Below are 24,139 nucleotides of genomic sequence, written 5' to 3'. Positions count from 1 at the left end.
TCCATGCCCTTCCGGTGTTCCTGCGAGAGGATGCCTCTACAGTGTTCAAAACATGCACGGTGAGTCCTCATTATCACACCTAAATTAACCTTCATACTTCTGTGTTCTGTTATTCCGGGGAAAGTGTTGGCTGAAATGTACCGATCGACAAGCTCAGAGTGTGACGCAGGGCGTTGTGTTGTGAGCTTGTTGATCTATTCATTACTAAATGTCTAAATATTTACACTTTTTTAATCTTCATAGGAATGTGCATGATATCTACACGAAGCGTACAACTGTGCTCCATGCCCCTCCGGTGTTCCTGCGAGAGGATGGCGTTCCTGCGAGAGGATGCCTCTACAGTGTTCAAAACGTGCACGGTGAGTCCTCATTATCACACCTAAATTAACCTTCATACTAGTGTTTTGTTATTCTAGGGAAAGTGTTGGCTGAAATTTGCCGATCGACAAGCTCGGAGTGACGCAGCGCGTTGTGTTGTGAGCTTGTTGATCTGCTATTTTCTGTGGAAGCTTTCTTCACAATACCAATGCGGGTGCTTAATGGTTCATTTTTGTTAGACTGTGACCAGTTTGCTGGTCAGTCATCTACAGTAATACCATGGTCAGTATACCAGTTACAAATGCTTTTGGCTGATTTGTATATTGCTGCTTAGTTTGTTCAGTAACTGGGGTTGCCCATTTCCTTAAGCTCTTCGGTAAATAGAAACTTCATACCAATTTTATCCGCTCAGAAGAGAACGCCACAAAGATCAGCTTCAATTCTCTAGTATTACAGTTCCAAATTTGTCTTTTTGTTTTATTTTTATTTTATGATCACTTTGAATTGCACTTGTTTATCCTGTCCCGAGTTCATTCTCCTGATCAAACATAATACTAAATACTAGGAAGGTGGAGAAACCTGTTATTGAACTCCTGAGTGATGCGATTACTATGTTATTAGTATGTGATGTACATTTCCTTCATTCCTTCAGGAAATTGACAACGATCCAGGGCTCTTTGGCGGAGTTGTGCTCCTGATGGCGGCGGCAGTTGGAGTCAGGCGGGCTATACACTACAACCCGAGGGAAGTCAGTCATCATTGAAGGTGAAGATGTGATCTCCCTTCCCAGATAGTATTCTTTTTTTTTTACGTCAAGGGCCTTCCTTCAGGCCTTGAGGTCAGTGTATCCACAGTTCTCTACTATAAACAAGTTGGACAAGATGAGAGAGTGAATGTGTTGGACATTGTTCAATACCCATGTGTACACAGGGTTTAGTTTTTCTTTTCTATCTTCAAGGATCTTGTCTCTGTTTTTCTTGTATTTACTTAACCTGTATTCAGTGACTACTGATTTCACTTGCATTTAAAAGTGTACATTTCAGTTGTAGTTTGAAGTTTAGAATTAGTTTATGGCTGTATTCATCAACCGTCCAGTTATTAAACTGTATGACCAAATTAAATGAGAATTACAGGGTTCCCACGGTCATGAAATTCCTGGAAATATTTTGAAATTAGAAAAATATTTTTATACTACTGGAAAAGTTTTGGAATTTATCAAGGGTCCTGGAAGGTCCTGGGAAAAAAAGGTATTTTCACAAACCGTGTTATACAGAATTCCTCAACTCTTGCTCGTCAGGGTGGAGGGGTCCCCAGTTAAAACATGATTGATTTTGAGGGTCACGGCCTGAAAAGTTTGAGAACCACTGGCATACTCTACCTGTCTTTGGGCATTGCGCATAGGATTAAGTGACCTGTTATTTGGCTGAATTATTGTTATATAGTCCTGGAAATTGGGTTAAATATTCTGGAAAAAATGAATTGGTAAAGATGTGTGGGAACCCTGGAATTAATTTTAGTTGCACCGTTTAATATTACATTTCAGTTGTTTGACGTTTGCAATCTGTTCATGACAAGATTATGGATGTATTTAACAGTGTTAAAAAAGTACATGGTACTGTCTGTAGTATACTTGCGCTGTGAACCAAGTGGTGCTCACACACATATATAAATATATACACACACACATAGACAGGCAGAGACATACACATACATAGACAGGCAGGCAGGCAGACGGCACACGCGTCAAACTCGGAGCAATCAGTAGTAGTTTTATGCAGACAGTTGTTTGTTGTTTACAATCTGCTCGTGGATGTAACAGTTTAAATAAAATGACATGATACTTTTCACTTTTTGTAAAATAGTCTTTATAAAGTTAACCACTACGTTAACATAAACTGGCCTGAAGGCATGTTTTTATAGCTTTTATGGTGTGGTCATTACATGTGTTTGGACAATTCATTTTTTGCACTTTAAATTCATACACTATACCTTGGGTATTACCACGCACTGGAAATGGTTGATACTATTGTAATTGCAAAATGTATCTTCATTTGCTTTTGTCAGTTTATTTTCATGATTGATTTTGAAGTTTTTTGGGGCTACAAGATGTCATTTGTATTTAAAGTTTAAAAATTGACTTATCGTATGTCAATGTTCAAAATGTTAAATAAACTGATTTCATGGAACTTGAATTTCTGCTTTTTTAGTTGTGATTTAATTAAACGGTTAATACAATTATTTCCTGGTAATTGATATATAGAAGTACAAGTAACTAATTTATAAGTTCTGATAACTGATCCATGGTACATGTTAAGTGAAATGTATAAGTACAAGTAACTCTATTTTTTAAAGTTCTGATAACTGACACATGGTACATGTAACTGAAATATATAAGTACAATTAACTCTATTTTTTAAAGTTCTGATAACTGACACATGGTACATGTAACTGAAATTTATAAGTACGAGCAACTCTATTTTTTAAAGTTCTGATAACTGACACATGGTACATGTAACTGAAATTTATAAGTACGAGCAACTCTATTTTTTAAAGTTCTGATAACTGACACATGGTACATGTAACTAAAAAGTTTACGTTCTGAATACGTCTGACTTTTGAGTTTATTAACTCAAAATTTTTGAGGTAAATGATTCCCTCAAAACTTTTGAGTATTGGTTACTAATTCGGGCTTACAGTGTATAAGTATATAACAGTCTGTTTTAGTTTAGTTTCCCAATTCAATTCAATTGATGAATAATACATCTGATGTCCAGAGCACATCTCCATCCCTTGCCCTGACTTATGCTCCGTCATACGACGGTGTGTCGTGCGCTGAAAATAGCAGATCTACACACTCACTACCTTACTCACTATTTCCGCCACACAACACGCCGGTGAATCAGGCTTAAAAGGTGGAGGTTCAATGCAGTGGCGTGCCGACCCCCCGCCGGGCCCTAATGCGAGGTTTTCATCACAGGCCCCCCCCCCCCCCCCCCCCCCCACTGCACGCGCCCGAAGCTCGCATGCTCGTTTCGCGTGCTCGTTTCGCGGTTTTGATCACGTTTTATCGCGGATTTGATCGGTTTCCGCGGTTTATTTCTTTGCAAGCTGTATACCATTTGAAAGCTAAGATCCTGTGATTCCGAATCCGCAAACCATTTGATTAGAGCACCGAAACTCACCCCCCCCACCCCCACCGATCCAGCCGATCCACCGAACAGCGCAGCACAGCGGCTGTGTCAACACAATAATATACAGTAGGCAACAGCGCGGCCATCAGAAGACACAATATAACGGTATAAATCAGGGATCTTCAACGTTTTCAAGCCAAGGACCCCTTGGTTAAGAGAGAGATGGAGCAGGGACCCCCACAACCTTTTCATAGATTCCATATCTACAAGCTCACAAGCTTGTAGATCGGCTATTTTCGGCTACAGTTCTCAGAATATGGACACTAGGGTTCAAGCATATAAAAAGGATTGGAAGATTTGGAGGACCCCCTGTAGTAACTCTGTCTAAGGACCCCCTGTTGAAGACCCCTGGAATAAATAGTAATAATTACCTTTGAGTGGAAATTCTGTTCCCTAATCCTCCTCCTCTGATTGAGTCACGGACTGCAAAACATGTCCATAATATCCTACTTGCTTCTGTAGCCTACAACTTAGTTTCAGAGCCATTCTGTAGAAACTACCGATAACAGCCCTAAAAACTAAACAGACGGCAGACTCGGGCAGAGAGAAGATTCTTCATGCCTGCCGCTAAAAGTAAACAGGAAACAGCTGTCCTCATATCAAAGCAACTGGAACACATTGGGTAATCAGTAGCACTCGTCAAGAGGGCCAATAGAGTGTCTTCTCAATCCGGTAAGCATTTCAAAATAAAAGTTTTTTGTATTTTTTTTTATTTTTTATTGTTTTATTCCCCGGAGCGGTGGCGGCCGGCGGGCCCTAATGCCTCCGGGCCCTAATGCGACTGCATCGGCTGCATCGCCTATAGTCCCGCCCCTGGTTCAATGCCCTGGTTGGAGCTGTGATTGGTATGCAAACATGTTACTGTAACTCCAGAGAGTGTAAACATTTACCCAAATAATGATCATTTGGATACATTTAATAACAAGCTATCTGTCATAATAATGTCAGAAACAGGAAAATAAATATCTTCTCCACAATGTAAACCTTGTAAGCTGAAGGATGTTCATTAGTCTGCATCACAATAGACCTACAGTGTATCAGAATATAATTAAAATATACACCAGAAGATTGTCGTTCTTCGATTAATTGAGTACAAAGGACCCCAATAGAAACAAGCCATAGGCTATCTTAGCAGACCTTGTATTGAACTACACTGTGCTTTTTTATTTTATTTGTCTTTTTTTCAAACTGCTGGATCAATCAGCGCGGATTCACGCGCTGATTGAGAGGAAAGGATATACTGTATGTACAGTACATGCTTCAGAATTGTGGAATAAATGTGGTTGTCTTCACATTGGGAGAAAGAAGCATTGAACATGCAAGCTCTGCATGCAAGTTGAGTCTTTTACAGTAAGTACATAATTTCACTTGATAAAAGAGAGGTCTCATGAAACTAGGTTTAAATTCTGATTCAACGTTTCACTATGCTGTGTAACAATACTACACCACATGAGTTTCACTTTCTGCTAGGAGTTTAGATTTGGGGGGATTTTAGGTGCCATTGCATACATTATAGCAGACTTTAAGTTTCCTACAAATCTCAACGTGCTGTATTTAATTTCTGTCTGCCAGTGCCAGCTCTATTATCTATTTAGCAAAAGGACTTGCCAATAGGACACAGCCATTAAAAACAGATTATAGCATAACCAATGTTTAAAATGTGATTATAACCAGATGTGGATGCAGATTGTATCTAAGGCAGAGGATTTTCCATATCACACTAAGCATGTTTGTAGAATAGGGCTTCATGTCGTGCCATGAGAAAAATAATCAGCACTCTCCCCTCTGGTAAATCTGTAAGACCTATTTAAAATAAATATATCAAAAAGGATAGACTTCATTGACCGGAGTCCCCCAGGGGTCTATAGTTGGTCTGCCCCACATACACCAATTCTCTTTGCCAAAAATCGCTGATCTACAAGCTCCCAAAGCGTTGTGTTGCATTATGCACACGTAGATCTTCTGTTTTCCTTGTTACGTCTGCTTTTAATCTGACCCTATTTGGTCAAGCTTTTCATACAGTTGAATACTAGCCTAATACATAGCATGATATAAAATTCATTAAAGACAAATTGTAGAATAGAAAAACTGAAGTTATAATGATGGAAATAATACCTTTTACTCCACTACAATTATGTAAAACTTGAATTACTATTAACATTGCAGATTTAAATTATTAGAGGTTTGGGACACTTTGTGGTCCTCATACCTACAATACGTTGCACGGCCGATCCGACTGATATGTCTGAGCCATAGTGAGGGAGGGCCAAAAACTTTGTGTAATTTGATCTCTACTCAGGCTTTGTGATTGAACACCACAGACAGTTTTTAAGTTGCTTGATTCAGTATTTAGAAATGTTATACTCATTTTATCAGACACGCCCTCTTCCAATACAAACCCATTTTAACTCCGTCGATTCATTGAAAACACCTGTCCTTGGTTCTGGTGACTCATACTGCCTTGCTAATATGTGAGGGGCCATGTTTTTTCAATTACCTTTTTCATTGTATTTCTTTCTTCTTCTTTTTTTAATATTGTGGTTATTGCTACTTTTAGGCTACTTGTAAAAAATCGGAATACGTCACCACTGCAGATAAGATAACCTACCTTCTATTGACTTTTTCTCCACCCTAAAGAATTGCACTTAAGCCAAGGCCTGAACTTATCCATACTAAATAGCCAAAATAATAATGAATAATAGAGGCAGCAGTGGTCTAATGGTTAATATGCTATGGATGGAGGTAGAAGATTATCAGTTAAAATAATCAAATAGCATCAGCCATGCACAGTGCCCAACCTTCATTATCTCACCAGTTTGCCTCACATGTACAGGGGCGTCACAAGGGGGAGTGGAGAGACTGAGCCGTGCTGCGAGCTTGTAGATCTGATTAAAAGTTGTGAAAATGTGGGCAAATCATTACCTAATTACCTAAGACATGGGAGGGCAATGCCTGTAGCACCTGAACAGGGAGGCTTATGTGATATGATGAATAGAGTGATACAGTAAAAGAAATGAGGAGAGGGCCGTAATTACACTTAATGGCTGGAAATGCTCCTCTTCAAGACATCTTTGTGCCTCATGTCTGATTATGGGTGGTCATTTTCTGTTCTCTGATGAAAAACCAGGGCTCTTAGACGGTGGGTTGTGGTCATGATAGTGGGACAGGACAATAGGCAATTGAAAGACATTGTCACATTCACAACCTAAATGTCAGAGGTTGAGGCTGTTAAAAAGTCCAAGTCTGGATTTAGGGCAATAACACCATGCTGCAAAGGCCCCGCAGCCACAGCACACCGTTTCTCCAGTCTGCACCAAACTTGACACTGTTCAGGGGTCTGCCATGACAGTAGTCAAACCATGGGCCATGTCAGCGTCCCCCAGGGTCCCCCAGGGACCCTGACAGTCACCTAATTTACTGTAAAATTTGACTGCAACTGTTGCGACCTCCGCCTCATGTCAGTCAGTCAGACTGTTTGTATTGCAAATCACACCTGTGTGATGTCATCACGGTGATTTGCAATACAAACCTCAAAATCAATCCTCCAATCCTCCAGTTCTAGGCCAGCTTTCGCCGTGGACTGAAGACTCACCTTTTCAGACTCCACCTAAACCCTTAGCACTACAGAAAAAGAATCAATGAATACATGAAGCTAGTTAGCATTTGTTTTTGTTTTTTAGGTTTTTTCAGAACTTTGATTATATTGTGTTTTTTCTAGATAGATATCCATTTGCATTTGTTATATTGTTGATGATGTACTGACATATTATCTTGTTTATTATTGTGATGTTATCTGCTTATTGTAAGTCGCTTTGGATTAAAAGCGTCTGCTAAATGCCTAAACTGTAAACTGTAAACTGTAGGCAAAACTAAAGGGGGGGGGACTTTTTTCTTATTTCCACACAACTCCTCTAAGGTATATTAATGACATAGTTCAATATTGAAAATGGGTGTTTCTCCCCTTTCATTACATATTATTTTGAGAAGACCTAAGTTAACATTTTACGGTCATGGCTATTTCTTACATTTTACAGTTTATTTGTAGTCCTTGGTAAAGGCTACATTTCTATAGCACCTTTCATCCATCCAAAGTGCTCTACAAAGTGCATTACATTCACACATTCACACACCTACGGCAGAGGCAATCATGCAAGACACCAACTTGCTCACCGGGAGCATTTCCCCGGTAACACTTTCTCATAACCTAAAAAAAAATAAAAAATAGCAAGTAATACTTAACTAATACATTAGTTAACTATTACTAATACATTACTTAGCATTTATTAAGCTTCAATTCATGATGAAGTACAAGGAATTCATCATTACTTACTGCTTTAGTAACACTATTAGTTAAGGGTGTTACTTAATATATTAATTCAAATGAGCCTACACGGGGGGGGGGGGGGGGGGGTTGTAGATCTACTTTTTCTCTGTTAATTTTATGCCCAGCACGAGTGCTCATATTAGGGGAAGGATACCAAGGATCCAGGGCTAGAGGGGGAAATTGGGACTTTAGAACCAGGCGCAAGGGGCCTTCACCGCTCCACTCGCATCTGACTCTGGGGCCTCGGCCTCGGACTGCAGAGTGGGGGACCACCCCCGGGGACCACCTCCAGGGACCCCTGGCGATATGACTGTGGACTATGGCTCTGGAGAACCAGGCGGCCGCCGCTCTGCTGGATCCTTGGTATCCTTCCCTTAATATGAGCACTCGTGCTGGGCATAAAATTGACCGAAAGGCTCATATGAATTAATATATTAAGTAACACCCTTAACGTAATGATGAATTCCTTGTACTTCATCATGAATTGAAGCTTAATAAATGCTAAGTAATGTAATAGTAATAGTTAACTAATGTATTAGTTAAGTATTACTTGTTAGTTTTTTTTTGGAGGTTATGAGAAAGTGTTACCATTTCCCGGTGTCTTGCTCAAGGACACTTTGGCACAATGCTAGGAGGAGCCACTGTAACTGCCATAGTCCTCCTAGTTGTACAGTATGTTAAATAAGATTCATATTGAAATAGAAAATAATGATATGAAGTTATTAATAACAGGTACAGTAGGCACAAATTGATCGACAACTGCGGGATATGACAAAAAGTGTCTGCGGTCTGCGTGCACCCCAGCCGGTAGGATGGTTAACTGCAATTTCACAACATATTCCTCTACCAAAACTGGACTATATCCAATACCTTCTGCCACTCTTTTCAAATATATTAGAGTGCATGATTGGATTGCAAGTGTGCTAGTGCAATGGAACTTTCAATGGCACAATTAAGTCAAGGTTGGAATTCAACTTGTTTCTGTATTCTGGCTGATGCACATTGATTTATATAGGGTGCAACTTACAGCAAGCTGCCTTTGTGTTTGTCAAGGCTGGAATGTGCACAGCGGGGCATGTGCACACACATGCTCCACTTAAGCCAAGGCCTGAACTTATCCATACTAAATAGCCAAAATAATAATGAATAATAGAGGCAATAGTGGTCTAATGGTTAATTTGCTATGGAGGTAGAAGATTATCAGTTAAAATAATCAAATAGCATCAGCCATGCACAATGCCCAACCCTCATTATCTCACCAGTTTGCCTCAAATGTACAGGGGCGTCACAAGAGGGGGGGGGGGGGAAGTGGGACTGAGTTACTAGGGCCCAAGGTGGAGGGGGCCTTAATTATTTAGCTATTGAAAAATAGCAGATATACAAGCTCACAGCGCAGCACCGAGTGCCGTGCAGCGAGCTTGTAGATCTGCTATTTTTAAAAAGTTGTGAAAATGTGGGCAAATCTTTGAATATTATTTATTTTTTAAATTGAGCAAACATTTGTAACTCAAATTCTGCTTCTGGGGGGTCCCTGGAAGTAAATATTTTGAGATGGGGGTCCGTGGCCAAATACATATTTGGGGGTCCTTCACATGAAAAGGTTTGAGCACCACTGACATAGAAAACTTTTTTTTTTTTTTTTTTTCAAAAAACCTTTTTTTCAAAAAAGCCCACAGTGAATTTTTTTTTTTCAAAAAAATCACTGTGGGCGCCCACAGTGAATCCTTGTACCCAGGGCCCAGAATTTGGTGCGACACCCCTGCACATGTATAAACAGAGAGAGAGAGAGAGAGAGAGCAATTCTTTACCTCTCCAAGAGCAGTGTGTTCTCCACCCATTACATCTAATTTACACAGCACTTTTCCTTCCGACAGCCAGTGCTGTGGTGGCACTCAAATCTAATTATGAGCAGTTACCTTCAAACACGCTTACGTTAAGCAGAGGAAAGAGAAGGGAGTTTAAGTTCCTTACATTAAGCTACAGTACAGTACTAATAGAACAACTAATAGAACAATGAGTTTGTATGGATTCACTCAACAGATGGTTTTTCAGGTTGTTGTTTTTCATGTGGGTTGACAGTAAGTAGGACTTCGGTTTCTCTATAGCAGGGGTTCCCAAACCTTTTTGCCCAGAGACCCAAAAGATGAATTTGGTGTCTTACTGTGACCCAAACTTACAAAAGAAAAGCTACATTATGAGTAAAGCACTTATCCCTATTTCAAATATATAATTATTAATGATATTATTATTAACTATATACATATAATAATATATGTATAATACATAAAGTAAGAGGTTTTAAAGAAAAGGCAAATTATTCGCAAATTCACGATTCGCTAATTCGCCCAAGACCTTACCAGTTCAGAAAAACACTGCTCTCTGTTGGATCTTTCTTTCAATTTGCCCATCTCTCCACTGGTGGGGTAGGGGCAAGAGAAGCTACATGTACTGTATGTCTTCATAAAAGGTTATTTTAAGTTAGAGGCTCCTATGGACTATGGTGGGAATTTATCAAGAAAATGCATCGAAATTTCTTTAAAATTTGTGAAAATCTTAGATTTTTGACTGACAACTTGTCGTAACATTTTAGATTATATTATTATTATTTGTCGGAAATGATAAAACAGACATTTACTCATGACCCATAAAAACAGATCAGAATCAGAATCAGAAGACTTTTATTGCCATCACATGTAAACATGTTAGGAATTTGTTTTGGCATAGTAGAGTGCAGTTTAGACGACAGGACAGGTGCAAGACAAAACAAAACAAAACAAAACAAGGCAATGCATAACCAACATTATAGTGCAAAAAAATAAATAAATAAATATATATATATATATATATATATATATATATATATATATATATATATATATATATATATATATATGATATGTATAGGTCAGGTCAGAGAGCACACATAGCACTCTGAGTGGGGTGGAGGGAGGGTGGAAGGGGATCAGGGGGGGAAACCGGCATCATTTAGGAGCCGGATAGCCATGGGGAAAAAGCTATTTGAATGTCGGGCCTTCACAGCCTTTAGGGACTACAACCTCCTGCATAGCAAACAGACTATGGCCTGGGTGTGAGGGGTCAGCCATTATCTTCCTGGCCCTCCTCAAAGCCCTACTTCAAAATAGGGCCTCAAGGGAGGGCAAGGGGCAGCCAATCACCCTCTCTGCCGAGCGTATCACCCGCTGCAGCTTGACCTTGTCCTTGGCCGCTGCAGCGGGGAACCAGACGATGATGGCGAAGGTAACGATGGACTCAATAATGGCAGAGTAGAAATTAACCAGCATGGTCCTTGGGAGATGGAATTTTCTGAGCGGCCTCAGGAAAAATAGTATTTTTTGGGCCTTTTTTGTGAGGGCGTCGATGTTGGGCCCCCACTTCAGGTCTCGAGAAACAGTCACCCCGAGAAAGTGGCATGACTCCACAGTGGTGACTGGAGTGCCCCCCAGTATAATTGGAAGGGGAGACTCCTGAAGTCCACGATCAGCTCCACCGTTTCAAGAGCATTTAGCTCCAAGTTGTTTCGGATGCACCAGGAAACCAACAAGTCAATCTCCCTCCTATAAGCTGACTCATCCCCCCTGGAGATGAGCCCAACCAGGGTTGTATCGTCTGTGAACTTCAGGAGTTTGACTGACTGGTGGCCGGAGGTGCAGCAGTTGGTGTAGAGGGAAAACGGGAGGGGAGACAGGACACAGCCCTGCGGGGAGCCGGTGCTGGTGGTCCTCAGCTCGGAGATGGACCTCCCGAGCTTCACCCGCCGAGTCCTGTTGGACAGGAAGTTCGTGATCCACCTGCAGGTGCAGTCAGGCACCTGCAGCGCAGAAAGGAACAAGCTCCATGGCCCCTTGGAGTCCCCGGACCCCACTTTGAGAACCATTGCTCTAGTCTAGATCTTACTGTCAGAGAGATTTCCCATGTTATCGCTGCCCATGCAGTTGAGAGGGCTGCAGCAGGTTCCAGGAGCAGACACGGAGGAGCCGTTATGGCCTACAGCGTTGTCAGTCTACAAGCCCCAGCTCCGTTTGAGCTCTTTAAGCAGCAGGCGCTTAATGTATTTTCTCCATGGACTGATGTTCTGTTATTTTGCTATTATTCTGTTTATTATTTTGTTATTATCATGTTAAGATACACTTTGAGTGGTCCTAATCTAAGACTATGGATGTTCCAGAATTGCATTGTCTTCCATTAGTCCCTGGCTTGAATCTAAAGCTATATAAAACAGAGCTTGCTTATCTGAAGATCAATTCTTTTGTAATGTTTTGTTATTTTGTGTCTGTTTCCGCTGGTATTTTTGATGTGCTTCCTGAATGTCATGGACAGACTCTCTTGAATCAATTCAATGCAGCTACTGTAATGCTTATATTTTAATATGCTCGCAGAATTAAAGCATGCATCTTTAAAAGGCTACCCAAAAAGTTATGTAATGCTATAAATAACTAAAGTATATCAGAAAATGTAGCCTGCTTATTCATATGTTTTAATCGTCTCTACTCTTTAGAGACATGGAATATATGTGTATATAGGCCTATACATTTTTTACAGCACCACTTGGAGATTCGTATTGTACTGCTGCTGAGAATGTTTTTGGTGTTATGCATGAAAATAATGAAATTGTGGTTTAATCTTCTTCCAGGTTTTTTTTATTTCCACTGCCCCTTTTGAGCTGTAATTTAAATGCAATTTTAGCCTCAAATTGCTGTTTTCTTACAGCTAATCGTTTGTACTGAACACCCGGTTTGCCAGTCCCATTTAAGATAGGGTTATTTATAAATGAAATCAGAAAATGTTACAAGGGTCAGTAAGCCAGTCACGTTGCAGCCCATCCGAGAAGCAGACAACAAAGTTAAGTGTCCTCTTTAGTGGATTTCATTTAACATTAACAATAACACTCCAAATATAGCTTAAAGTGAGCTCTCTGAAAGATACAGTATAGTGAAGGATAGGACATGGACACATCCACTTGGATAAGTTCTGCAAATTTGGGGCCATGCAAGTCGGGAGCGATGCAAGTTGTGATGGAAGCTCGGCCAATCAGTTAAGCTGACTTGTCGGGTTAGCCAATCAGGGATACTGGCATAGCTACACAAATATGATTGTTTTTGATTTGCAGGCCATCCCTCCCTTAAACCAATTTTAATATAGGATGGTATTGTTATAGAGGCACCACATGAGGCCAATTTTTGCAAAAATAAATTTGCCCATACTGTATTCCTACAGATTCTGTAGAACATCAAGCAATTCGGTACACCTTATTTCTGTTGTCATGTGATCAAGGTGTATCTGTCAGATCTCTCATATTCCATTCCATTTTTCTATGATTGCATTCTAAACTTTTAAGAGTATCTCGTTTTACACAAAATGCCACAAATCATAAACGCAGCTAACGATTGCTGTGAAACTTTGCACACATGTATATTCACTGTAGGTCAAAGAAGAACGTCCACCCACCTTTTCACACTGGCCTCATTGTGGCGCTACAACATCCCACTTAACATTTTGGCCAATAATCACACAAACCGGTACATACACATTATCTATGGGGTCATGTGATCAAGATGTATGAGTTTTTTCAGACTGCCTTCCAAAATTTGTGGGCACTGGCTAGGCAACCCGGCCTGGTGAAGACCTGTGTTCCGAGGAGCACACTTTAATTGAGTAACACAAGTGATGATAATTTGTTGTCAAACCCTATAGAATGGAAAACATATGGCACATGTCCTCCATGATAATGTGGTGTATGATCCTGTCATGCATGCAAACTATGAAGGGAGAAGCCAAGAGAGATATGCAGGGTAGTATGAGAGTTGATTGATACTGTATGGCTAGCCCCTCATTTCCGATAAAAATGTATTTCCCAGGCATGAAACACAAGGCTCTTACATACACATAACTCAATGTAAAACAGATCAAATTTGTAGGTTGATTGGTTAATGCTTTTAAATGGCATCTCTGCTCTTCTCAATTGCGTAAGCAAGGGTTACAAGCTGGGAGCTAAATGGCTTTGATTTTCTCATGGCTATGACAATTGAGTTTAATATACCAACAGATGACCTGTAGGTATGGTATCTGGCACCTCTGCCTGCAGCCTGCACAACATTTTGAATAGTGGCCACAGTTAAAGGATCACTTTACCCATTTTCAAACAATCTTCATTTCAATAAAGGATAGAAGCTGTTGCAAATGAAAGGTTTTATTGAATAAAAGATACACATTTTGGCAATTAGACTATGTTAACATCACTGATGTGTGTGTGTGTGTGTGTGTGTGTGTGTGTGTGTGTGTGTGTGTATGTATATATGTATATATATATATATATATATATATATATATATATATATATATATATATATATATATATATATATATAAATATTTTGGTGTCACGGTTCGATACTTTTTCGATACAAAAAATAAAATGTCCTTGATTTATAAATGTAATAACTACATATTTTTTTGTTTTAACTTTGAACAATATGGTACCCAACCTCCTTGAGGGGGTTCCAGGGGAATGTGGATGTGGAGTGGTATTGTATTGTATTGTTCGGTACAGGGTCATTCGGTTCGGTACACCCTTGTATTGAACAGTTCAATATCGATACATGTATTGTTGCACCCCTAATATATATAGTATATAAAAATAACAATAAACTCAAAAACTGTCTGGGATTCCATATGGAATTTGCTGAGCACCTTCATGCTCCATAGAAGAGCAGAAACCCTACTAATTTGGTGACTCTAGAAAGAAATATAAAATAATAAAAATATATATTTACAAAAAACATTCATGCTTCCCGGATGATGAAACCTTACCATTTGAGTGAGCTTTCCTGTATATGTCCATTCTCAGGCCACAATGTCAACTTTGCACCCAATATATAATCTCATATTGTAAATGGCAGATTGCCATGAAACTTTCATGCTCCCCAGAAAAAGAGACATTTTAATTTGGGTGACCCATGACCCCAATTCTCAAGCACCAACCTCAGGTCAAACTTTACATTTGTAGACCCCTAAGTGGCAAGGCTCTAGAGATGGTGATGTTTATTGATCGGTTACCCCTGGGCCCAGACTACAACAGACCAAATGACCAAGTTAGTCCCTGGTCTGTAGAGCAGGTTGGTCATTGGTCAGTTGTAGGTCCTGGGGCTGGTGTGCTCCCATTGGCAGGGACGTGCAGAGAATGTTAGAGAGGCAGGGGCTGAAATTTCTAAAAGGGCCGTTTAGTGAAAATATCAAAAATAGCAGAGCTCCAAGCTCACAACGCCTCGCGCTGCAACGCGTTGTGAGCTTGGAGGTCGGCTAATTTGGTGTTTGATACCACACTGAAGTAAGAATAATCAAGTCAATAGTGGATATATACTGGAGCGTAACGGCATGAATTTCTACACAGAGAGGGCAATTCTTTCAACATGAGATGCTGCATTCAAGTTCAGGTGAGTTTGGACAAGGCAATTCTCTTGAACGCAGCCTTCAGTTATGGTATGGAAAGAGGGCATTTGCATTTCTTTCACCATAGTGAAAACTACATTCATGGAGAGGGCACTTTTTACAGACGGATACAAGGGCAGGGGCTCAAGCCCACTTTGATGTCTATGTGTGCACGTGCCTGAGGTTGGTCATTGGTCGGTTGTAGGTACTGGTGCTGGGGGTGGTGTTGTGCTCCCATTGGTGAACATCTACTTTCAAACTGTCCTCAGCAACACAACACTGGTATTTCCTTTTAAAGCTATAAGCCAAAACAAGTTGCTACTGTGCTCTGTGTGAACCTGGATTATGAAGTCAAGGACTTTTTATTTTTTGTTCTCAGCCTCTAGGGTTGGATATCAATGCTTGACTTGAAAAGCTATTTTGTACTGAGCACTTTGTAAAGAACATCTTTGAAGTCAATGGAGGTACTGCTTTCCAAGCTCTAAGAGCATTCCTGGCTGGGCAATTTTCTACACAATATACTAGGAGTCCATTTTGCTCTAAAGTAAACCTCAAAGGACATTTCAGCAATGTTGTTTGTACGGTATGAGTGCTGTTCAGTAAATAAACAGATAAGGCAGTGGATGATGCCAGATATTCTTTTTCAGGGGGTCTTTGTAAGCTAAATTATTGTGTGAACCTTTACTATTTGAAAAACCGAAAACTCCTGAATAGTTCATCAGTGTTATCAGCATCACCATGTCAAACCGATGGTATTGCAGTGGATTCTTCATCAGCTCTTTGATATCTCAAATACTTTTTCTGGTAATGTTTTTCATTTACCCTGCCCTGTTGATTTCTGTTGAAATAGCTAAAAGATGATATTTGTGTCTTTGTAGTAGGATGTGGAGTTGAGTGGGATGTGGAGTTGAGTGGAGTCAGGCTTTATTGGCTGAAGATGAGCTGAATAATTGAAGAGATGTTGTACATGTATCCAGGGGTGTTGCACCAAATTCTGGGCCCTGGGTACAAGGATTCACTGTAGGCCCCCCATGAATGTTCTTCATAGGGGGAGGGAACGAATTTAGACTGGGAACACATTATTTTGTGCTTTAACTATTGAAAAATAGCAGATATACAAGCTCACAGCACAGCACCGAGTGCTGTGAGCTTGTAGATCTGCTATTTTTGAAAAATCGTGAACATTTGTGCAAGTCTGAATATTTGTCTCCACCAGCCGAAGGCATGGGGGAGAGTATGTTTTCCCCTTCGTCCGTCCGTGTGTCCGTCCGTCCGTCCGTGCGTGCGTGCGTGCGTCCGTCCGTGTGTCCTCGCAGTTTGTGTGCACCTAATCTCAGTCACCGTTGGCCCGGTCGCTGCCAAAGTGAGCACACACATTCCCTGGATGCCAATCTAGAACCTCTGCCCTACATTTTTCAAATGGGCCTTTTCTAGCGCCACCTAGTGGCCGATGTTTGCAAAACACATTTCTGTGCACTACTCTTACAGATTTCGTCCAAAAATCCTACAAATCGGTAGGCAGTATCTCGACAGTCATGTGATCGACACGGATCTGTCCGATTTTGCATATTCCATCCTGATTGGCTAAGATTGGCTTCCAAAGTTTGTAGGATTGAGCCGTTTTGAACAAAATGCCTCAAATCCCAAACGCAAAGTGCAATTATCATGAAATCGGGCACACACGTTCCCACCAGGTCGAGGAAGACATGCCACTTAACATTTTTTAAATCAGCCTCATGGTGGCGCTATAACAGGCCGATTTGTGGTTTTACCTATAACTCCACCAATCAGTTTCAAACTTTGTAAGCGCACTCCCTAGAGGCCAAGGAAAATCCCTTTCCCTGCATTTTTCACATTAGCCTTTTATAACGCCACCTTTGGGCCGACTTATGTAAAACACATTTTTGGATATTACTCCTTCACCTTTTCAAAAATAGCAGATCTACAAGCTTGCAGCGTGGCTGTGAGCTTGTATATCTGCTATTTTTCAATTGCTAAAGTATAAAATAATTAAGGCCCCTCCACCTTGGGCCCTAGTAACTCAGTCCCACTTTTCCCCCACTTGTGACGCCCCTGGGCTTTGCACAACAGAAAAGTGAAGCTTTTCGTCATGCTTCATTGACATCATGATATATTAATATTAACTAGACCTTACCCGTTCGAATATATGTGCTGCAAAATATGTGCAGAGCGTGGGTTATGGGGAAAGTAACTGTAACTGCGTGGTGCGTGCGTGAGAATATGTGGGAGCATCATAATGTAAGGAGCAGCCCATGGAGGAGTGTATATTTATGATTGATACAAATAATTTAACAGCAAAATTAGGTGAATAGAAGTATGAGGATGTATTTGCTCCACATAATTTTTCTATACCCGTTGGAAGATGAGACACACATCACCCGTTGCATGCGTGACCCATGCAGAGAGAGAGAGAGAGAGAGAGAGAGAGAGAGAGAGAAAGAGAGAGAGATAGAGAGAGAGAGACTGCAACATTCCTAACTGTGAGAGAGGTGTGTGTGGGCCCAGGGCTACAGATCCCATGGCCTGGAGGAACGGACTGTAACCCTGACAACAGGCTGTAGAGCTGTAGAGTGAAGAAACGCTAATAAATAGCTAGAATTTGGGACAGATGAAATTCGGGCTCCGTCACCATGTGTATAATGCTAATGGCCAATGCCATGTTAAATTTGAGATCAGTCGCTGAAGCGAGTGAATAGATAATGCATTTTGTGACTGACCTCCTACTGACTGACTGCTCTCCCTAATTATAGTATGGATGGTAAGATTAAATTAATTTCCCAGTGGATTCCTCACGACTCACTTAAGTGTAACTGCAACCACACTTGCAATTTCCCAGAATTGTACATTTTTAGTTGTTTATTGCTTTAGATTACACAAACCAAAACAACAAGTCAATAGAATAACAGGAAACCCATGAACACACATAACAAAGTAGGCTATGAACAACTTTATACAGTAATATTCAAATCATCCTCAATAGTGTTAAGAATAACAATCCTCTGTCTTTGTTTGGCCAAGAGGTATTTGTCTTCCGGCAGCTTCTGGCTAAAGAAGAGGGAACGAAAAATACAAAGAAACAAAGTTGAAAACTGATCGAGTGGACAAAGCAGTAAGCTAACAAGTGCTTAGAACAAATAATCCATTTTCAAACCAGTAAGTGGCTGCATGTCAGATTATTAGGTCGGGTAACTAACTGTGGGACATATAGTACAATTGTCAGTGTTAATTTAACTCCGAGTGCAAATGACCCACTGATGATTTTACTGTGTACTGCACCTACACCACTGCAAGATGGCATCATGATCAGACAAGGAAATGTCCTGTCAACATGCTTCTGGGTTCCCTGAATATCTGTGTCTGCATGGATGACTTACAACTTGATTTCAACAAGATAAACTCAATGGCAACGCACTTATGATGAATGTAAGATATTCAACATTTATTTAGACATTTTAAGTAGCCTATGTAATACATTCTTTTGAATATGACACCGCAAGGTTGCTAAAATGAAAAACAACCAAATAAAGTTAAGGACATAATGGGTCCTGAACATTATGATTGATTCACTGCATATAATTATTGGTTTCTGCTAATTAGAACACTTCACTACAATGCATAGTCAAATGTGCTGTAAGGAAACGGCTGCTTTCACACAGGCAATTATGTGAAATAAATCAGTCTCAATGACGAATACTTATATTAGCTTTAGCTTTTTATCTCCCTAAAGCCATATTACAAATAGCCTAATAATATGTCCTGAGGCAGTGTTAATAACAACTGCCCACTGTCACCATCTAGTGGCTTAATACAGTTGGACAACTAAAATGTACCATTACCTGCCAGTCAACCTATTAGCAGATACTCTGTACAGATTTTTAGATTAATATTTGACTTTCTATGGTGGATTTTCTGACCCATTCATTCATTACAGAGAATACGGACATGACAATGTTCCCATTTATGATACCTGGGACATGAATGCAAAGAATAGCAACCTGCTTTGTTTTTGTTTCTGGCTACTCATCAAGCCGATGCTAATATTTTAAACATAACCACTTAATCCCTACATGCTTAGTTAGTTGACTAGATTCGCCCAGGGGTCTACACTAAGCACTCTTCTTTTCCCCCACCAAACATCATCTGCTATTTTAGCAGAATGTTCACCCCAGAATAGGGACACTGGGGTTTATGTGGTTAAACTTAATTTGTACTCCATCGCACAAGGATGTCACTTGTCCAAAATAACAGATTATAAGTGCCTCACATGAGGTGCTTATAGATCTATTATTTTGGACAAAAATAGCAGATCTGACAGATGTGTTCTTTTTGCCACGTGACACCTTTGTACAACAGCATATAGAAACACCTGGCGGAGGATCAGTGCAACACATAAGAGCAATGCATGCTGATGGCAAGTGTCACTTCAAACGCAGTTTACATTAATTGATTTAATTAACAGCAAAAACATTGTTTTGCTCAGTCTGTCTTGGCAAGAGTGTTGAGTCAAGTCCCATCAAGTCCCTTCAGACGTATTTTAAAGTGTGTTATAGTTATAGTACTGTAGTACTGTTGATGCGGTGAGTAATTAATAAATGTCAGTAACAGTAGCCACACAACATGCCGGTGATCACCTTCACTATGTCAATTCTCCATCAATCCATCCAGGTGGTTCATCATCACAATCGTCATAAAAGGCTTTAGGTGAATGAGGGGAAAGAGTTGACAGAAAGAAAAAATCTAAAATACAGGCAACTTAAACCAAGGAGAGTAACAAGATATAGGCACACACCTATCAAGATAAAAAAAGATCACCACCTTTAAAACAAAACAGTATGGTTTGTGGTTACAAGGTTTGTAAAACATCTTAGGTTTGCCATCAGTACTGTAAACAGGAAGATTTGCGTCTCTCTCTCTTAAAAAAAACAGCCTGTTATATTACTAAAAATAAAACATAAAATAAAAATACACTCAAAGTATGATATAGCTTGCCCAAATTATAAATATTAAAGTGTGTGTGTGTGTGTGTGTGTGACTTAGTTTGTTGTGTGAGGAACATTCTTAGGGTGAAAGATATTCCAACTCCAAAGTGCTTCAAAAGTATGATCCAATAACGTGCACGTGTAAGGAATGACCGAACAAGAGATATGCAGTTGAGATGCAGTTGAGCTTTACACGTCAACGCCATGCTTTAAAGTTGGGTCAGGGAAACATTCACGTGTCACACACATGTCAAACACGTCAAAAAAACATTCAGATGCAAATGCATAAAGCATTTTATCCAGCATTTAACAGAACTAAATATTATATTTCTGACTAAATTATGAAGTACTGATTAAACTAGAGATGTTTCATTGAGTGACTTCACCAGTAATTACTAATATCCCCCACCATAGTTTTCATTTCAGTATGTTCCCTTAATAGTCCGGGAAAAATGGGGGTGAACGTGGATTCGCCTGTAAAAGTTTTTTTCTCAACTGATTCTTGTAGCTTGGGGTCACCTCTTAAGGATTCAAGAGGATGACCAGTGATACCCATTGAGCATTTTTTATTATTAACCCCTTAATGCCTGAAACATGGGCTCACATTGACTTTCTATACAGGAGGAAAATACCCAGAAAAAGATTATTTTTCGGGGTATTTAAGGAGGATCTGAGGGGTCTAACTAGGGGTTTGTCATGATGCTGAATCCATTGCAGGCATTTGTTTTGCACAAAAAACATTCCGTGGGCTAGAAATAGCCTCAGAAAACAATACACGTATGGGTGAGTATTTATGTTAGTCGGAGGCCTTAGGGTTTTTTTTTCTCGTGCTAATCAGTCTAAAAGTGCAAAATTTTGCACAGATGTAGCTCAGGGCTTGCTCTAATGATTTAGCTAGGGCGCCCGAGTCTGCGACATTCGGGGTCGCCACAGCGGCCAAATCAAGTTGGGCTCCCATCGACTTTAGTGATGAAAAGTGATGAGTCATCAGTTTTCAGAGTTTTGTGGGTGTTGTGGTGACCCCGAAGGTCGCCAACCTAGCTAAATCATTAGAGCATGCCCTGAGCTACATCTGTGCAAAATTTTGCACTTTTAGACTGATTAGCACGAGAAAAAAAACCCTAAAGCCTCCGACTAACATGAATACTCACCCATACGTGTATTGTTTTCTGAGGCTATTTCTAGCCCACTGAATGTTTTTTGTGCAAAACAAATGCCTGCAATGGATTCAGCATCATGACAAACCCCTAGTTAGACCCCTCAGATGCTCCTTAAATACCCCGAAAAATAATCTTTTTCTGGGTATTTTCCTCCTGTATAGAAAGTCAATGGGAGCCCATGTTTCAGGCATTAAGGGGTTAATAATAAAAAATGCTCAATGGATATCACTGGTCATCCTCTTGAATCCTTAAGAGGTGACCGCAAGCTACAATAATCAATTGAGAAAAAAACTTTAACAGGCGAATCCACGTTCAGCCAAAAATCACCCTTTTTTTCCCGGACTATAACAAGGCAACATACTTTTGCTGATTGTGAACAGTAGATGGCAGCAACACCTAACAAAACAAAACCAGAAATGATCTGCTGGTTCCTACTGTTCTCATAGACAACACAATACTGTACAAACCATGGTACACTTAAACTTACTGTATAAAACAAAACAAGACTAAAGTGTAGTATTGTAACAATGCTGGGAGTAAACGTAACTGGACAGAGTATGTCAAAACGATTTCAAACAAGTAAACGTCTTTAAAACAGATACTGAAACAAAATGAGAAGGTCACATTCCTGACGCAAATATAATGCAGACAGGTCAGTCTCAGACTGGGATTAGGCCCTTATTTAATGCGACACTTTGCGAACCCATTCATCAGAAATGATTTCAGAATGTTCTGAAAGATAAAGTGCTTCAAGTTAGTGACATAGATCACTTTTAACCATGAAAGAAATCAGTCCTAACCTGAGTAACAGTTCAAAATCTGACTCCATTTTCAAGATCAGTCTCTAAAACAGAAGATTCTACAGCAATGGAGATTTGTTAACCTCAGCAGTCTTGAATACAGCCCAGATTGCACTGACAATTATAGCCCATCTGTCTCATATAAAATATATTGCTTTTGTTTTCACTAACGCCTGCACAGTAAAACCTCAATTTAATTGGCGTCTGAGAGTGATTTCTATCTCTCAAGAGACTTTTACTGTTTTTGTATCTTATATATTGTAGGCTTTTTCATTTGATTTAAATATTATCAAAAACCCTGAACACCATAAGTGACATCGTAAAGCCTTTTCAACAAATCCACAGGAATGTTTGGATACAGCTACAATATGTGAAGTATTTCTCTACAATAACCCTGAAAAGAGTTGCAAACTGTTGCAATGCCACATCAATGAAAACAACATACAGTGTCTGTTCTTTGGCTTTAGCAGAAGGACATCTAAAACATTTGAGAGCTACATACCCCATCAATATCACTGTAATAATGATGTAAGTAAACATTAAAAAAGGTGCATGTGCACACGGTCAAAAGCGTTGCCCGCCATTATATGACAAGACACAAAAAACATGCCAGCAAAATGCTTGTTTACGCAGTAAAATCCAGAGTGTTCATTTAACTCTGAGAGAAAAAAATACCAATAAGCGATAAACACTCAGGACTTTAACTGTGTATGCACACTCAGTTTCAGCTGAAAAATCGTCAGGTGTTAAGGGATTAGTAGACATTGAGCTAGTCATCCCTGTTGAGTGTCTAGAGGAGCCTCTGGCCCACATGCTCCTCCAGCCATAACAGTAGAGGCTGTAAGGATACAGGTCCAGCCTCTGCGTACATCTGCAGCAGCACCTCTTGCAACATAAGCAGCAGAGGGACACCCAGGCTCAGCACCTCATACAGGAACGCATAGTCCTGGGCATTGTCCCTTAGGTGGAGGCTTAGCACATGAGCCGTGCCACGCACCCAGTGGGACAGCTGCCGGGGGGCGTTACACACCGTGCGAGTCACACTCAGAGGCCAGCTCAAACCTTTCCTCAGGAACGAGCGTAGGGTACCTGCTGCCGACTGGCCATCGGTGGCACTATGCCCAACTGTGTCTCCATTTGGAGCCGGGGTGGCAGATTCATCCTGCAGTCTCTGAATGAGGGAGGGAGAGGTTATAAATATATGGTCATATAAATCTAAAGCCCAGCGCATACCAATGATTCACCACTGCTGCAACTGCAACCACTTGCAACAGAATCCCAAGACGGCGCCGACCTGCAACGGTTCAATTCCGACCGCTGTAACTCGTTGCAAGTTGCAACGAGTTGCAATGCGAATCTTTTGTGTGTACTGGGCTTTAAGTAATAATGAACAAATACTGAACAGATGCTCCAGAGAACTTACTGAGCGCATGTTGAAATGATTCCACCGTAGGTTTGTTCCGCTTTTACGTTGAGCAAAATGAGGTTTGCAATACAGTTTACCTGTAAGATGACAACAAATGATCATGTATTTCCTGAAAGATTACCATCCTAGATCTTAAAGTGATAATGTATGTGGGCAGGACGCAGTGAGAGAATTGATACATAAAAAAAAAAAAAAAAAAACACAGGGTGTGACATACCATGTTCAGAGTCAAAGGCATGTGCTCCTTGACGCAGGGCAGTGCCGCATGTATGACACTGAAAACACTTTCTGTGGAAATAGAGTCCCTCAGCAGAAATGCGCTCCACTACATACACACGCCTGTCGCAGGAGTGACACTTATCACTTGACTGGGGGAAGTCCCTTCGCACACCACCCTGGGAAGGATAAAGAAGAGGCGAGTGCATGTTAGGAATGTAGTCGGAACAAGACAAGATTATAATAATGATAGACTGGA

General features: G+C 40.3%; 1 protein-coding gene across 6 annotated transcripts in view; it reads right to left on the bottom strand.

Moving 5' to 3' along the window:
• Positions 1-18,276: 18,276 nt before the first annotated feature.
• The window catches only part of mical2a (microtubule associated monooxygenase, calponin and LIM domain containing 2a), a 56,375-nt gene continuing 50,512 nt past the window's right edge, over positions 18,277-24,139 (bottom strand). For 5 of the 6 annotated variants that reach the window (XM_080729306.1, XM_080729308.1, XM_080729309.1 and 2 more), the window contains 3 exons: positions 23,882-24,059; positions 23,662-23,741; positions 18,277-23,409 (listed from right to left, as the gene is read on the bottom strand). In XM_080729306.1, coding sequence (XP_080585432.1) covers positions 23,029-23,409; positions 23,662-23,741; positions 23,882-24,059 — 639 coding nt within the window. In that variant the 3' untranslated portion in view covers positions 18,277-23,028. The remainder of the gene's footprint in view (positions 23,410-23,661; positions 23,742-23,881; positions 24,060-24,139) is intronic. The other variant, XR_013962168.1, reaches the window with a different exon arrangement.

This window comes from Nannobrachium achirus (genome assembly GCF_963921795.1).
Source record: "Nannobrachium achirus genome assembly, chromosome: 7".
Classification (NCBI taxonomy): domain Eukaryota; kingdom Metazoa; phylum Chordata; class Actinopteri; order Myctophiformes; family Myctophidae; genus Nannobrachium; species Nannobrachium achirus.
Note: the sequence above shows the minus strand (reverse complement) of the source record. Positions and strands in the feature narration are given on the sequence as shown.